This window comes from Hippoglossus stenolepis, chromosome 21, assembly GCF_022539355.2.
Source record: "Hippoglossus stenolepis isolate QCI-W04-F060 chromosome 21, HSTE1.2, whole genome shotgun sequence".
Taxonomy (NCBI): Eukaryota; Metazoa; Chordata; class Actinopteri; order Pleuronectiformes; family Pleuronectidae; genus Hippoglossus; species Hippoglossus stenolepis.
In genome coordinates this window covers 10,486,590-10,502,366 of record NC_061503.1, presented here as the reverse complement: position 1 = coordinate 10,502,366, position 15,777 = coordinate 10,486,590, and the positions used below count along the sequence as shown (strand labels likewise).

General features: G+C 42.4%; 3 protein-coding genes across 3 annotated transcripts in view; 2 read left to right on the top strand and 1 right to left on the bottom strand.

Annotated features, from left to right (window-relative positions):
- Positions 1-52: 52 nt before the first annotated feature.
- LOC118100740 (phosphatidylinositol glycan anchor biosynthesis, class P) lies at positions 53-1,972 on the bottom strand. Its single transcript, XM_035146097.2, has 5 exons — positions 1,680-1,972; positions 1,501-1,585; positions 1,238-1,310; positions 1,034-1,152; positions 53-506 (listed from the first exon to the last, which is right to left on the bottom strand). Exons 2-5 carry the CDS (start codon positions 1,583-1,585, stop codon positions 391-393), a joined length of 393 nt encoding a protein of 130 aa, XP_035001988.1. The 5' UTR covers positions 1,680-1,972; the 3' UTR covers positions 53-390.
- A 194-nt stretch (positions 1,973-2,166) lies between these two features.
- rexo4 (REX4 homolog, 3'-5' exonuclease) lies at positions 2,167-6,140 on the top strand. Its single transcript, XM_035145354.2, has 9 exons — positions 2,167-2,249; positions 2,366-2,660; positions 2,763-3,091; positions 3,170-3,316; positions 3,988-4,181; positions 4,287-4,375; positions 4,469-4,543; positions 5,134-5,208; positions 5,382-6,140. Exons 2-9 carry the CDS (start codon positions 2,451-2,453, stop codon positions 5,538-5,540), a joined length of 1,278 nt encoding a protein of 425 aa, XP_035001245.1. The 5' UTR covers positions 2,167-2,249; positions 2,366-2,450; the 3' UTR covers positions 5,541-6,140.
- A 7,006-nt stretch (positions 6,141-13,146) lies between these two features.
- Positions 13,147-15,777, top strand: part of LOC118100359 (potassium voltage-gated channel subfamily C member 1) — a 46,700-nt gene continuing 44,069 nt past the window's right edge. Inside the window, exon 1 of the mRNA XM_035145345.2 lies at positions 13,147-13,719. The gene's annotated coding sequence lies outside the window, so the exon portion shown is untranslated. The remainder of the gene's footprint in view (positions 13,720-15,777) is intronic.

The window sequence follows — 15,777 nt, the reverse complement described above, 5'->3', positions numbered from 1 at the left end:
ACACACTGAACTGCTTCAGCGCCTCCTAATCATTTAGCAGCAGACATTAAGGTTCAATTTATAAGATATTATAGTTTATCATCATTGCACAAAATGTTACAATATATAAAAAGTCACATGAATAGAAAATAACCAGATGCTACCTGTGTTCATCCAATGGACAAGTTGCTCAGACAATGATGATATGTGTTCCATCACAAAATAAAACGTAATTTTTAGCGTCAGTAAAACTTGACTCACTCAGTCCAACTTTGAGCCACATTGCATTGTTCCTGGATACATAATTAAAGCATTATTCTTCCTTTATAAACATGGAGTAAACTCTGCCAGTAAATCCAGAGCAGCTTCACTTCTTCTCTCCCTCCGGCAAAGATCAGTCTCTGCTTGGCATCATTTGGGCGACAAGTAGAACCTGTGGTTGACTTCGCTGATGGGAACATCTCTCAGTCTGGGTATTTGCCCGTTGTGGCTGTTGCTTTCTGTCATCTGGCCTCGGGAAAACACATCTGTGATGGGAAGGAGACATTCGAGGTGTTGAGTAACTCCTCTTCTCGTACAAGCATTTTGTGATGAGGTCTAAAGTCAGAGATGAACCGTGACACGTATATTTACGTTTGATCATTGTGTACAACATAGTGCAAGTCCGTGTTTGTGGTTTACAATGTCCCCACCTTTCATGCTGTGTTAAGGCATATTATGTGTTAAGTTGTGTTTATTAACTGATTCAAAAAATGTGTTCATAAGGACCTGAACTGTATTTTGTCATTTATTTATTGAATTTTTATAGTGAAATGGAGCTATGAGTGTAACATACAGCTAAACAACCAATCACATACAGTACACCATACTTTGAGCTTTTAAAATGCTTTTACAGTTCCCATTGAGAACTCCATTGGGTAATTGTTGTAGTTTTCATAATTACTCGTAGCTGAGGAAATTATAGGTCTAATTACTGTATAGTGTGGTAGTAGTATTAATATCAGTAGCCCCTGTAATGCAAGTCTTTATTCATAAAACATGGACATGTCCTCACCTGTGATGTTGTCCATGGAGTCAAGTGGAGCCGTGTTGTTCATGTTGATTCCAAACAGCAACAGAAAAGAGATCATCAAAGCAACCATCAGATAGATCGGCACCGCGAGGGCCCAGTATCTGCACCAGACAAAATGTTTCAGCAAACCTCCAGGAACAAAAACTCATTAATGGATAATATCCGATCACGGTGTTTTCCACTTACTTCTGAGGCCAGTACGTCAGTCCTATCGAATGAAGCCACTCCTCAGGGATGAAAGCCCACAGGCAATACAGAACTGTGGAGAGACAGTCACATTACAGACAAGACACTCCATTCATTAACAATCCCCATAACCCTGAAGAATTAACCTACATCTGGAGCATGTTCAACCAAAGCAGACACACAGAGAAATAATAATAATAATAATAATAATAGATGATCACTCCTTCAGTTAATTAATATACAAACTGAATGATCAGACTTACAGAAGCCAAACTGTGAGCTGAGGGAAAGCACAAAGCCATAGATGGCTCTCTGAGGCAGAGGAGAGGGGGAGTTTTCCACCATCATCTGAAAACACACATCAACAACACACGTGAGGAAGAGGAACGACTCAAACAACACGATATAAAATTCAAACAGGAAGTAAACTGGAGTTACTCACCTGTAAATCAAAGAATGTGGTTCCTCTCGCTACTGCCAACAGCTCTCATACAAATATCTCAAAGAAATCATTTCCTGTTGCCACCGTTTCACTGAACTCTGGATATTTACGTCCTCTACGTGTATTTCTTTTACTAAAATATTAATAAAGTTAACGTTAACTACAGAAACACGTTATAAGCACAATTTCTACCAGAATCCTTCTTTTCCTGAACACAGAACTTCCGTAAACAGTCTCGGCGATCAGCTATCTTTCCTACCAATCGTCCCACGTCATATGTAGCTCGATGTGAAACTGTCGTCAAATATATTTGTCCGGCTTTATAATTTAAAATATAAAAAAACACTTTAAAGCGCCATCTATTTTAATGTAGGAATATTCGACGCTAGAAAACACAAAGTGAGATTAGAAACACCCCTAAATGATTGTGTTTTGTAGCTTTGCGAATAAGAAGTCGTGCGCATGTTACGCCAACATATGTCGGACACGTTAAGGCGTTGCACATATAGGAAATAACGTTGCAGCATGGCTCGTGAGCACCTGGAGTTTAGCAGAGAGCAGTTTAATCAGGTGATAATGACATTATGAGACAACTCTCGTTACTTTAGTGTTAACACGGTAAATACAATTATTGTGCAGTGACACAGTTTTAATCGTTTCCGTTTTAACGTTGCCTGGTGCCGAAGTGACGGATCTGCGATGGTCCAGCGTGGCTGAGGACTGAGACCACCGAGGACTACACACACACACTTATACCCACAAGAGTTCTCCATGATGTCGAAGGTGAAGCCGAAGACAAACGACTCTGCAGCCAAAACAAAACCGCCTGTGTCGAAAACTATAAACATCAACAACGCGAAGAAGAAAAATAAATTCTGGTATGAGGAGAAGGTGAAAACGAGGAGGCCTCAGTCAAACAAGCAAGTGTTACCTCCAACAGATGCCCAGCACTTCTCTGCCAACTGGAAAGCTTTGCAGGAGGTAAGAGTCTGATCTGTGTCTCTGCATATTGTCTCCACACTTCCCTGTTGTGTTCTTTCTCTACCTGAAGATTGTTCCTAACCTTTTGCAAATCTTCCACAGAAGTTAAAATCCACCCCGCCGGAGCAGAAACAGCCGGTGACACCGAAACCTCAGAATGGAGCGCTGCCAAAAAAGAAGGCTAAAGAGAACTCTTCTAAAGATACGTCCAAGATCGATAACACCGGTCCAGCGCAGACAGGCGCTGGGAAGAAAGGGAAACCCAAGAGCACGTCTAACAGTGTTGTCTCCAAGGACAACTTGAAGGTTCCCGATATCTCGCAGACAAAACCGTCTACTGCCCCGAAAAGGAAAGGAGACGGTGGGAAGTCAAACAGCGCGCATGCAGCCAAGAGAAAGAAGCCTGTGGTCGAAGAGACGAAACTAACAGAGTAAATGCACACACCGCTTTAACTCCTGCTGATATTTTAGGTGAAGAATGAACATAACCCTGTTCTCTGATCCTGTAGAGACGACCTGTGGTTTGATGACGTGGACCCCGACGACATCGAGGCGACAGTGGGAGCCGAGGCAGCGGAGATCATGAGGAAGAAGCAGGGCATCAGGCCGCCGAAGGACGCAGAGAGCGCCCTGGTCAAGGAGAAAGCCTTTGAGGGGTGAGTGTTGGTGCCTCGGAGATGTCCATTTCATCATTATTGAAAAGATAAAGGACAGGATGACACCTTATTACGACCTTATTCATTCCTTATAGGAATAAGAATGTTTGAATTTATAATTCCGCCATAAACAACTTTCTGATGCGAATGTTTAAGTCATAAAAGGATAAATCCAGTCTGACCTGAACAAAGCATTCACACCAGTTTAGCTGCAGAGGCATTAGACTTATACCGTGAGGGAGAGACGACATGTGTTAGTGCTTTCAAAGGACCATACTGCCATATTTGTAGTTTTTTACATTTACTTAACATTGCATATATAGTTAATATTACCACCAACTATTTGCAAAGTGGTTTAGATCGCTGAATGTGTTTTTATACCTTCATGGGAGCCACTGATTCCCATTTATTTTCTAATGTGGTAATAAACCAACTTGCAGTTTTAACTTGTCAACTTGTTTGGTGTGGATTTTCCTGATTTGGGTGGTTTGTGAATGCAGCTCTGACCCTGTAGCTGCCTTGATTGTAAAACAAATTCATAGATAGATAATCTTTTCAGTATATGTACCAACATTAGAGCGAGGGTTTCTTCCCAGCTTTAACTCCTCAGGCAGTTTGACGTCATAGTGCTGACTTTTTCCTCTTTTATCGCCCTGGTTCGCCACCATCAGCCTCACCAGAGCGGTGGCTATCGATTGTGAGATGGTGGGAGTGGGTCTGGACGGAGAGGACAGCATCTTGGCGCGCGTGTCCCTCGTGAACCACTTTGGGAAATGCATCTATGACAAATACGTCAAACCCACCGAGAAGGTGACGGACTACAGGACGGCCGTCAGCGGCATCCGACCAAATGACATCAAAGATGGTGAGTTGTGTGAATAGTTGTAATCAACAATAAGGAGTTATAAATAATTGCTTAAAAATCGTCTTCAAATCGCAAATTGTATGATGTATGTTTTCCTCACTGCAGGAGAGGATGTGCACACCGTGCAGAAGGAGGTAGCTGAGATCCTACAAGGCCGAATCGTGGTTGGACATGCCATACACAATGACTTAAAGGTAGCCAGGGTGTATTATGTGAAAGGAAATTAATTTGATCATTTTCCAAATAAATGTAAGAATGTATTAACTTGGCTTAAACCCCTGTTTCAGATTTTACTCTTGGATCATCCAAAAAAGAAAATCCGGGACACTCAGAAGTATAAACCTTTCAAGAAGAGAGTTAAGGTAATTATATGACCACGTGTACAAACATCAGGAATGTGACTCCTTCAGATCTGTGGATATTCTCATAGACTGTGTATGAAGATGGATGATGTCTCGCCACCTTCTCCCACTGTCATGAAATGAAGACAAAATATCACACGCCGCCATCTGGCTGATATTACATTTTAAAGCTAGAGGGGGATGGAGCCACGTTATCGAGGTTCCGCTGACATACGTGCTCGACCAATCGCTAGTCAGTCTCAGCTGTCAATCATGAACTGAACCATTAAACCCAAATTTACCTGAACATTTAACATAGATCAGTGTTATATGGCTTTGATCTCTGATAAAAAATTATTCGACATGTACTTTGACTTTTTAGTTTGGTCCAAGTTCCATCTGCTAACATGAAGAAGACGAGGGGTTTATGACTTCTACCACAGCCAGCCACCAGGTGGCGATTGAGACACTTTGGCTTCACTTTTGGGGAGCTGTCATGTCGTCCATCTTTACACACAGTCTATGATTCACCCCCCAGGAGCGCTGCAGAGGATCTTTGACTCAGTCGTGACATTGAAGTGATAGTGATGATGATAATGTTCTTGTTACAGACGGGTCGACCCTCACTGAAAGTTCTCTGTAGAGAAATCCTCAACGTGAAGGTCCAGCAGGGTGAACATTCATCTGTAAGTCATCAGCATGTGAAACAAAACTCTCGCCGGCCATTTTCAACACAGTTGAACTCGCATCTGCTTTTTTTTTTATAATACAAAAGAACAGTCGTAACATTATAAATAAAACATACAAAATGTGACATCTTGGATTTCATCTTTCTCTTCTTTCATTCTCTGCTCTCCAGGTCCAAGACGCCCAGGCCACCATGAGGCTGTACACGATGGCCAGAAAACAGTGGGAAGCCGAGATTAAAGCCAGTCACCAGAACAAACACTTAGACAAGAAAAGTGAGAGAAAACCCAGGTCCCCTAAGAGCAAAGGCAAGAAGCCCACGGGCTTATGAACTGAGAGCCAATCTGCATGAGGACAGATCATCTCCGATCATCAGAATAGTTACCGCGATTCTCAAGATCTATCACAAGAGAGTGATGAAAAACAAACCATTCGGAATACAGAATAAATGTGTGACTCAGCCTGAGACCTTTAGTTCCAGGATGCAAAGGACTTGGTTGTTTCACCAGGACTTCAGCAAACCCAGGATTGTTGTGTGTCTAACATCTGTGAGAGATCGGAGCTTTTATTAACACTGAACCTTTCTGCCAGACACCCTCTCCCAGTTTTACTCCCAGGAGCTAGACACTGGTGTTCCAGAGCTCTCTGTCAAGGAGAAGCTCTCTCTGAGGTGTTTAAAATCATGTCTCCAGTGTCACAGAATTAATGGTTGATATTGCGCTGTGGTCTGAGACTCAGTCCCGGTGAGTGTATCAGTATTAATATGAGCTGGAAGTAGCTCCTGTTCCCTTCAGAGGATAAGTGTTATAGATGATGGATGGATGGGCCCACGTCTGGTATGAATTGTTTAGATGTTCGGTTTGTGATTTGATTCCTTGTTGCCTCAAGAGTTGTATGTTTGGAAAAGTGTAACTAAAACACAAGATCTCTTTCTCTGTCGCTTTATTGCATTTTGTGTTTATAAATCAAATTACCAGTGATTTTATTTTTTATCAATGACAAAACGTGAAACTATCGATACAATTTAGATTTGTCTCGAACTGACCTAAGAAGCAGATGGTCAACATTTCATCTTTAGGATTTTTAAAATTTGCTTTTCTCACACAACCCAATGACCACCTCAGAGGTTTGGAAGCAGGTGAACAACCTTTGTCAACGTAATTTTTCTCACGCTGATGGTTTCTTGCTGTGTCGTCTGTCTGTTCAGAACGTAATCCTTTCGTTTTAAATCTCAAGACTTTCTCATTTTTGTTTTTTGAGTAAGGATTTTGCATTTTTTTACCAAACTGCATCATATGTTAAATATATGCATCATCACAGTTGGGTTTCACACTTGTGCTTTTCTTTAAATGTGTCTAAACTCGAGTCAGTGTAGTTTGATTCATACTGTGCCTCGCTCACTGTAGAAAGGAAACTAGGTCAGAAGAGTCCAGGCTCTTAAGTTTTTGGAAACCTCAGGCTGATGAAAATTTAATTTCTTTATAATTCTAAGACAAACGTACAAGTCGAGGGACAAGTATCTTTCAGTGTTAGGATGAACTCTCCTCATTGTTTCTGCTTCAAATGCAAGTTTATCTTTTACCAGAGTGTGTCTCATGGTTGGCTTTGTTCTTGATTCAAAGCCCTGCACAGATTGTTTGAACAATCTTTTTTAATATCAATATTCATACATAATCTTAACAAAAAGGAAGAGTGATGGACAATTTTGGCTATTTTAATGCAGTTAAGTATGATCATTTCTATTTGTTTTTAGTTTGTTTGTGTTGGATAATGTGAGGGAATTGGCTCCTTGTCTGCCAGCAGTGTGTCAGTGTGATTTGCTGCCCAGAAGCTGATGCACACTCTGCCCCATATTGCTGAAATGAAGCAGATGCCCTCGGTCTGCAGCCGCCAGGCTCTAAATCAGGCTCCGTACACAGAGCTGGGTCAGACGCCACGAAGGCCTGTGGCTGATGCACAGCAGACCTCAGAGTAAATGTGAACGCAGGTACTGACTCATCTGCTGACTCAACACTCCTGGATGACACTGGGTGTTCTGCTACAGAGAATTCCTGGATTTCCCATGAGCTCACAGTGAAGCTAATGTCTCCCCCTGTCAGCCTTTTGTGAAACTACAAACAGCAGCCCAGTGAGAGAAGCTGTCTTTGAGAAGCTGGCTGGTTCCTGATCATTTAAAACAGTGACTACATTATTATTTTTTTTTTTTCAAAAGAAACCCCTACATACAAGACAAAATATCTGGGGGACCCCTTCATGTATAATTCTGGGAATAATTTTAGCCTATTTTTTTAACTTGTATGTGAAAGAACGGCACAAGAGAAAGTTGTCAGAATATTTTATGTGTATTAAAAATATTTTCACCATATCAACACAGAAAACCCATATTTTGATACAATAAGAAATAAACCAAGGCACTGTGCCCTCCTGTGGAAAAACATCTTATTGGTTTGGCTCATGCATGGCAAAGAGTAAAGACAAATGCACCAATGCGTTGTGACGTAATGACCTTCAGTTTCTTTTTAATTTTTTAATTTTCAAAAATGTACCACCCCTGCTGCAAAGAACACTGTGGAATTTTTATTACACATTTATTACACTTTTATTTTGCCTTTCTTCATATTACCACTGTATCATTTTAAAGTATGAACCTGGAGATTTTTCACAAAACCCTCTGACAGTGTGACACAAACCCCATTTTAAGAACCACTGATTTAAAATATATGATAACTTGTCATCAGATAAACGGGATGATTATGATGTTGAGTTCGCCGTCAGGATCTGAACCTGCAGGAGTGAGTTCACGTCCTCTGCGCTCAGAGAGACGGAAGGCCTGTAACACTGATAAATAATGAAAGCTGATCAGAGCCTTTTAAAGAGCAGCTCACTCATCACACAGCTCCGTCTGGGTTCACGAGAAGGAGAAACACATAAGTGGTAATTTTATAGATTATGGGGGGGGGGGATTTATTGCTAAAGATGGACCCTGTAAACATTTGGCATGACTATTTTTGAAGCTGTGTGGTCTCTTGAATTAACTATAGCCTTCATAAAAATTAAATTACGCCGCACAGCAAACAGCTCTGACTAACTTCTCAGGAAAGAAAACCCTAATCTATGCATCACTGTGGGTTTGAAGAGAAATTACACATTAAAAAGATGTGATTCATAGAACACAGTTGGACATAATTTGTTTTGATAATTAAAATGATTACAGGTAATGCGACCAAAAACAATTATTCTAACAGGATGTGCATATCAGCATTTTTGTGTTGTGTGTTATGTTCACCAAAAATAGATTGTTATAATATATTGTGCGATTTTTTTTGTTTGCACTGTGAACGTTCATCAGTGTTCACTTTTTATGTATCATAGAGTGTCTTGGTTATTTGTTGGAGATATAAAGATTTTATGCTTTTTTAAAGGCATTTAAACTCCTCATCCAGTTATCCTGACACACTCTATTGGTTCAGAACATAGTGGCTGTGATATTAACAATTCAAAACAGTTACATGTAGATATTCGTACATACATGTTTGTAAATAACCTGATTTCTTGTATTCAATTGAAAGATCAGGTCTTGACAAAGATAACGAGGATAAGACTAAATGCTGGGAGACTATGTAAAGGTGTACAGTGAAAGTAAAGGAATTTCTAGAAATCCCTCGATGTAACAATGTAACACAGTTACCATCACAATCTTCCTAAAACCTATTTAACAAAACAAAAAATGGCAATTTAATTTAACGATCTGTCACATGGGAAGTCCTGTGAAACCAAATTCTTAAAGTTTTACACCTGCATAGCAACCGTTTCCAGGAAATCCATATACAATAAACTGAAGAAAAAAAAAATCAGAATCCAACTTTATTGACAAACATTTTATTTCTGAGAAATTGGCTATAAATGTACAAAGCTACATTATTCATTCATGACTCTACATCGTGATGTCAAACGGAGCAGTTCATAATTTGTTTTGCTTAAATGAAAAACAACTTTCCATCTCATCTGCTAATCACATTTATTTTAGTGCCCTATTGATTTGCAGGCCTGTCTTATTATGATTGGACTCATGGAATCATAAAATAAAAAGCAGACCACCTCCAAAATCCTGTTTTAATCAATCTATCACTTGTAAATACAGGTGGATGTAGTGTGTCTGTATATATACCAACATTTTTTGTCATATTTTCACATCAATACAGTTTTTATGCCTTTTAATTCGTGAATGAGTCAATCAAATGTTGGTCGGTTGACATGGAGAAACAGAAAAAAGCTGTAACACTGTCTCTTTACAGACGAGCCTTTTGGAATTTTCCTCTCCTTTGCTGGAAATTACGTGACCATCAGGCTGCATCCTCTCGTTTAACAAATCTCAGGATGGCACTGGAGGAATTGCTGCTGCTGCTGCTGCCCCTAACATATCACTTGTTTCATAATCCAATAAAAATAAAAAGTGGCTAGCAGTCGTCCTGCACTTGGTTTGTGTCTCGCAGGCGATTAGAGTCAATATTGACGTTTGTCTTCGGGGTCTGTGGGTTTTCAAACACGCAGCTATGAAACGGCACCTTTGCAAACTTTGATTCCTGTGTCCTGTGTTAGTGTCGCATACCAAATCTTATATTGTATCCCAACCGCTGAACGTAAAAGACATGTTCCAGGCCTTCGGCATCACTCAGATTCATCTATAAAGTGACATTTTCTTTATTTCTGAGCACAAAAAAGCAGCGAGTCAGTGGACACTGTTTTTCAATTAGTGATGGGCGATTATCGGAGCACCAGTTTCTCACTGTCAGTCCTCAAGGCCGACAATCCTCTGTGTTTACCCTGAACTACAGTCCTGATGTGCACCACACAGCCAAAGACACAGTGCATGCTCATTTTTATGTTCAGCAGCCGCCCTTGACATTTACAGGAAATAACGGCAAACCAATGAGACAGCGGCTGTCGTCACAAAGCTGCCCCCCCACCCCCCCCTTTCTTCTATTGACCACACAATGTCTCCTGAGGTCTGCTGCTTGCTACTTCCTTATGCATGAGCTGCACTGTGCTGCCGCCAAGAGACCGACTGTGGATGTGTCCGTGTTGACTAATGCTCGCTCTGGTTGCGCACAAAGTTGGGACATTCAGTATTCATGCAGGTTTATGAAGAAAGTGTCGTCTACATTCTGTGGGCGACCTCCCGCTCGTCTGGTTCCGCTCTGTCGACGCAGGGAGTGGGTTCGGTTTTTGAGAATTGGCCTTTATGAGCAGTGATCTTCAGTCTGGTTGTTATTGGACTGGGTAACTCTTTAAGGATGTATCTTAATTTTATTCACAGCTGATGCTTCTAAGGCTCTGCCATGAAAACAACTGTGTCTTGTTGTTTTATTACCCTTAACATCTGCTGTATGCAGCTAAGTGCTGTAGTTACTTTAGGGGATGTATAAAAGCTGAGTTGGACTTTGCTGAGAAGCTTCTGGCTGCTGCTTGAACAACTTGAATTATCTATGAATTCTCAGGTGCAACACTTGTGTAAATTTTGCATTTGACTGATTTCAGATGGCGCCACAGGAGTTGGGGATGTAGTAAATGAACAAGAAGCGATGTGGTGCAGATTTGAGCCACACAGGCTGGACTAACTGTTAGAATAAAAAGAGAAAGGGCGGCTATGCTCAACCTTAAACATTTTCATATGAACGTGTAGCTGCTTGGTCAGTCCTGTGAACTTGTGGCAGGACAGAGGCTTTTGATTGCAGAAAAGAGAGACACAATAATCTGTAATCCAGAATAGCTGCAAGTCAACTTTTGTGTGTTTTCTTCATGATATTCAGGCAGGGGTGGATCCAGGGCCTGATCCAGGGGGGCACTGGCCCCATCTGAAATCTGATTGACTCCTAAAGTGACCCTGTCCTCAATCCTTCAAAATTAGAGTTAACTATTTTGTGAGTGTGTGCATAAAACAGCCTTTTAGAGGAAGGCGCGGCCTCTCAGTGTTTAGCACTGAAGCCGTGCGGCACCAGGAAGCCTGACCTCCCGTTGGCAGTTAGTTTGACGGATCTCGCAGTCTGAACACACGTTAAGTGAAATAGTCTGGAGACAGTGCAGATCTGTCGACGTCAGCTGTTGGCTCATTTAGAAAAGGAAGAGACGATGAATTAATAAAACCCGGCTCTGTATTCATCAACATCCCCTTTGCAGCTTTAAATGCTTAATTTAACATTAACATAATGTCAGTACTAATTCTAAATGCACTTAAAAGAAAAGAACAAACGTCCTCCTGTTTCCCTTACTCATCCTTATTCTGTCCGCACTCTGCTCTCACAAGAACATTTTGTGGTCAGGGGGAAATGCAACAGGCACCTAGCCATAGCCTTTGCCCTTTTACTACTCTTGTAATGTTTATGAGGCGATGTTGCACTCACTTTGAGTTTCCTGTCGATAAGTGCATCAGCAGCACAAGGAACCCACCTCCTGCAGGACAAATCTGCAGCGGTGGGATTTCTGCTAACTGAAACATGTATATCTTTGGAGTGAATGGTATTTACATTGCATTTTTCTCGTCTCGATGACCATCTAAAGCACTTTACAGTACAGTTTTGCCATTCACACACAGTCATGCATCTGTGTTGCAGTGCACTTTCTTTATCACTCTTGACACAGTCATCACAGGCGATTTGGGGTTTGGTATCTTGCCCAAGGACACTTCTGCAAGCAAATGGGGAGACTGGAATCAAACCATTGACCTTCTGGTTAGTGGATGAACCACTCCACCACTCAAGATTGCTTGACATATACAGTAATACGCCATACTCACATATTCTACCATTACTGGCAATGACTCCTCCATTTCATTTTGCCAATGCTGCTCCATTCATCTCTATCAGACATTTTCCTATGAGCAAATACTTTAAACATTGACGCACTTTTTCATTATGTTACAAGCTGTTTCTTCACTTTCTCCACCTGTTGATAAGGTTTTCTTGGTAGTTTTTCCTCACTCTTGTTGAGGGTTAAGGAAAGAGGATGTCACACCTTGTTAAGCCCTATGAGATAAATTGTGATTTGTGAATATGGGCCATACAAATACAATTTAGATTGATTGATTCATTGATATTTTTATATTTACATATGGAGTTTTTGCAGCAGTCGCTGTGCACTTTTGTGTTTTTGATATCTGTGTCTTCTACGTGTCTTATACATGATTTTATGTCATCAAACTGTATCTGATTAGAGATTATTTTTGTTTCAACCCTGAGACATTTATTTCTCTCAAGGAATCTGAAATAATCCAATAATATTGATCCAGGCTTGTCTCAAGAAATTCACAGCTATAGTGACTGAAAATAAAAAAATCCAAACAGAAATGGATCCTTTTCTTTCTTCGTGAATGGAGGTGTGCCCTCGGAGCAAAAGACGCCTTCTTCAAATCGGTGTGTCTGCTCTTCCTCTCGCTGCTGAAACCATCAGAGAACACAGTGGTCCAGACTCCAGCGCCACATCAACCCACCTGCTTCCCCTGCTGCCACATGACTGCTGATGTCAGCCCCCAGCCAGAGTCAAGGCTGGGAACCTGTAGACAAAATGGTGTTTGTGCGTCCGTCCAGCAGAGTGAGCATGTGTGGGCTGTGCAGGCTAAAGTGGGAAGAGGAGGAGGGAGGAAGAGGAGAGAGAGAGAGAAAAAAAAAAGGCCAATTAAACAGATAATGATAAATCAACACACTCCTTCCGTTTATAGCCACGCGTGTGCGTTGCATCTTTATTGCGTTTGTGTATTTATGAAGTTCAGTTATGAGAAATTAGCCTCTGTATCCACCGGGGTCCTCCCACCCCTCTTGTCTTGTTCTCTAATCCGCCCACATGTATCGTCTGAGGAAGAGAGAGAGAGAGGGGTGGGGAGAGAAAAAATAGTGCAGAAGGTGACGCTCATCCAGCGGAACAAGAGAGAGGGAAAAGGCAAAGAGAGAGAGAGGTGTCTACAGGCTGCATCCACTGAAACATCTTGGGGGGAAAAAAAGGGAGAAGAAGCTGAATGGTAGCTGCGCCCTGCGCCTGGAAGCGTAGAGACACTGTCACAAAGGCTGGCAATTTATTTTTCCATTTTCCTGGCAATAACACAAGAGGTGGGAAGAGGGGAGATCGAGGGAGAATATAGGAAAGAAAGAGAAACAGATATCAGGGGGGACCTCTTGCTTCATTTCATCCCCGTGCCACCATCAGCATGACCATAAAGCTCTGGTGATAACCGTGCCAGAAACAAAAGAGAGAGAGAGAGAGAGAGAGAGAGAGAAAGAAACGAGAGATTTGCATCCAACAGTCGCGCGCAATCCTGGTTGGGTTTTTTGGGGGGGTTTATTATAAAGCGGTGGGAGAGAGAATAAACAACAACAAAAAAAAAAATTCCAGCTGAATGCCTGCGAGAGACTGGATACTCTGTGAAATCATAAGAAAGAGCGATCTCACAAAGAAAACTACCTTGTGATCGATCTGTTACGCTTCATGTGCCGCACGCACGCGAAACCAACCTGAACCAAGTGAGTATGAACCGTGTCCGTGTGCATCGGTGTATATTGATACATGTGTCTGTGCATTTGGTGGCTTTAGATTCCGTCTGGTGTCCGAGCGGCTCCGTGGCCACATCCACAGAAAACAGCGACTACAAGCCACATTCAACAAGTCTCGTTTTATCCACAATAGCTGCGTTTTTTTTTTTTAAATATCCACATTTTTATCCTCCCGTGGCTCGTGTGTGTGCGCGCGTGTTGATGAGTAATCTGGAGGAATCAGGATGTGAGAGGAGAAATGATCACACAGGAATCACGGAGCTCTTCGCTGCATGTGTTATACAAAGAGAAGTGTACTTTTACAAACACACACACACACACACACACACACACACACACACACACACACACACACACACACACACATTGTTACACACACACGCACACAGTCTGGTTTAATGAATGTGACGCCTGGAAAAATATGAAATATAACAAACACTCCTCACTGCACAATTGGTGGGTGTTTCCCCATCTACACCACCACATGAGAGCAGTTTCATGCCACTGGGAGGAATGTGTGTGTGTGTTTGTGTGTGTGTGCATTCCTCTCAGCATCATTTTGTGTCTTGCCTGCATGAGTAACTGTCAATATGTGTGTTGCTTTTGTGCCTTTTTCCACGCACGCATTTTCGTTTTACTTGCCTTTGTGTGTGTTTGTCTCCCTGTGTGTAAATATGTGTGTGCGTGTGCGTGTGTGTGTGTGTGCTCCTGCTTCTTGGCAGCACTGGGTAGGTGTCAAGGCCTGAAATGGAGGTTTGATAAAGGTACCACAGGGGAGGAGGGCGAGACACACAAACACACACATGCATGACAGCGAGGGAGAGGAAGGTGTGAGGAAGAAATGTGGAGGGGGGGGGCTACTGGAGTGGAACCATGGGGAAGAACATAGCGTCACTGGGAGAGATCTTGTCCTGCAGGTCTGTGGGGGCAGTTGAAACGTCTAGACTCAACTTCAGCTCCGTCGGCATCTACACACAAAGTCTCCAGTTTCATAACGCCTGTTTTTTCCTTCACTTTCCCGTGCAGCACACGTTTTCTTTTCCTTTTTTTTGCTTTCCCTCTGCCAAGTGGCTCCAGCGTGCTCTTCCCCTAATGGGAACTCAAGCTCCTCTTCCTCCATTTGCTCGCTCCCTGCTTTTCCCCACCTCAGTCCTGCATTATAAATCCACAGCCGGAGCTATTTTTAGATGTGAGGGTAACCCAGAAAACACCCCTTTCGATTTAAGCAGAAAAAAAAAAAAAAGGAATTGATAGGAGGGGGAATAAAAAAGCCTACCCACCAGAGACAGTGGCATGTGGTCAGTGGATGTGATTGGCAGAGTTGTGATGGGGCTTGAAAAGGAGGGCCCTGCTGTTTAAGCACGGGATGGGGATGGTGATGGTGATGGTGGGGGAATAAATCTATTTTGAGGCCGTGATTGAATTACGCATCTGTCGTGTCCTGGGTTTGTGTGTGTTCTTTGCCCCTGACCCTTCCTCTCTCCTTGTCCCTTGTCCCAGCAGTTCTGGGAACTTTCCCTCGTGTCCCTTCAACTAATTTATTACCCGATCGAGCAGCTTTGTTAAGCACCCCCCCCCCACCGTCGGCCCCATGACCTTGACGCTCACCTCCAGCTCACTTTACATCTCCTCCTTGTTCTCCATCGTTCCTCTTGTAGAGGCCAACTTCTCTCCATCCTCCCTGGCTGCTGAGAGTCTAACCTGTGACTCCCCTTCTCCCTCCTCTGTGTCTAATCGCTGGATGGTTCAGAGGTCAGGCGTCTGAGCAGTAATATCTCTTTCCTCGTGCCGTCTGGCCCCGTGTATCACATCTTTGCACTGCTGGATCATAATGGGCCTAATTACGCCGTTGGGGCAGTGTCATTAATTAGAAGTAGACGGTTTTAATACTTGAGAGAGAGAGTCGGAAGGTGTTGGGGGTTAAATCTATTTGCTCTTGATGCAAATTCCACCATTTTTCCACATCCTAAAATAGAGCTCCTTCCCGACATGACACCCGATCCCATCCCATGGTTTTCTCCCTCTTCT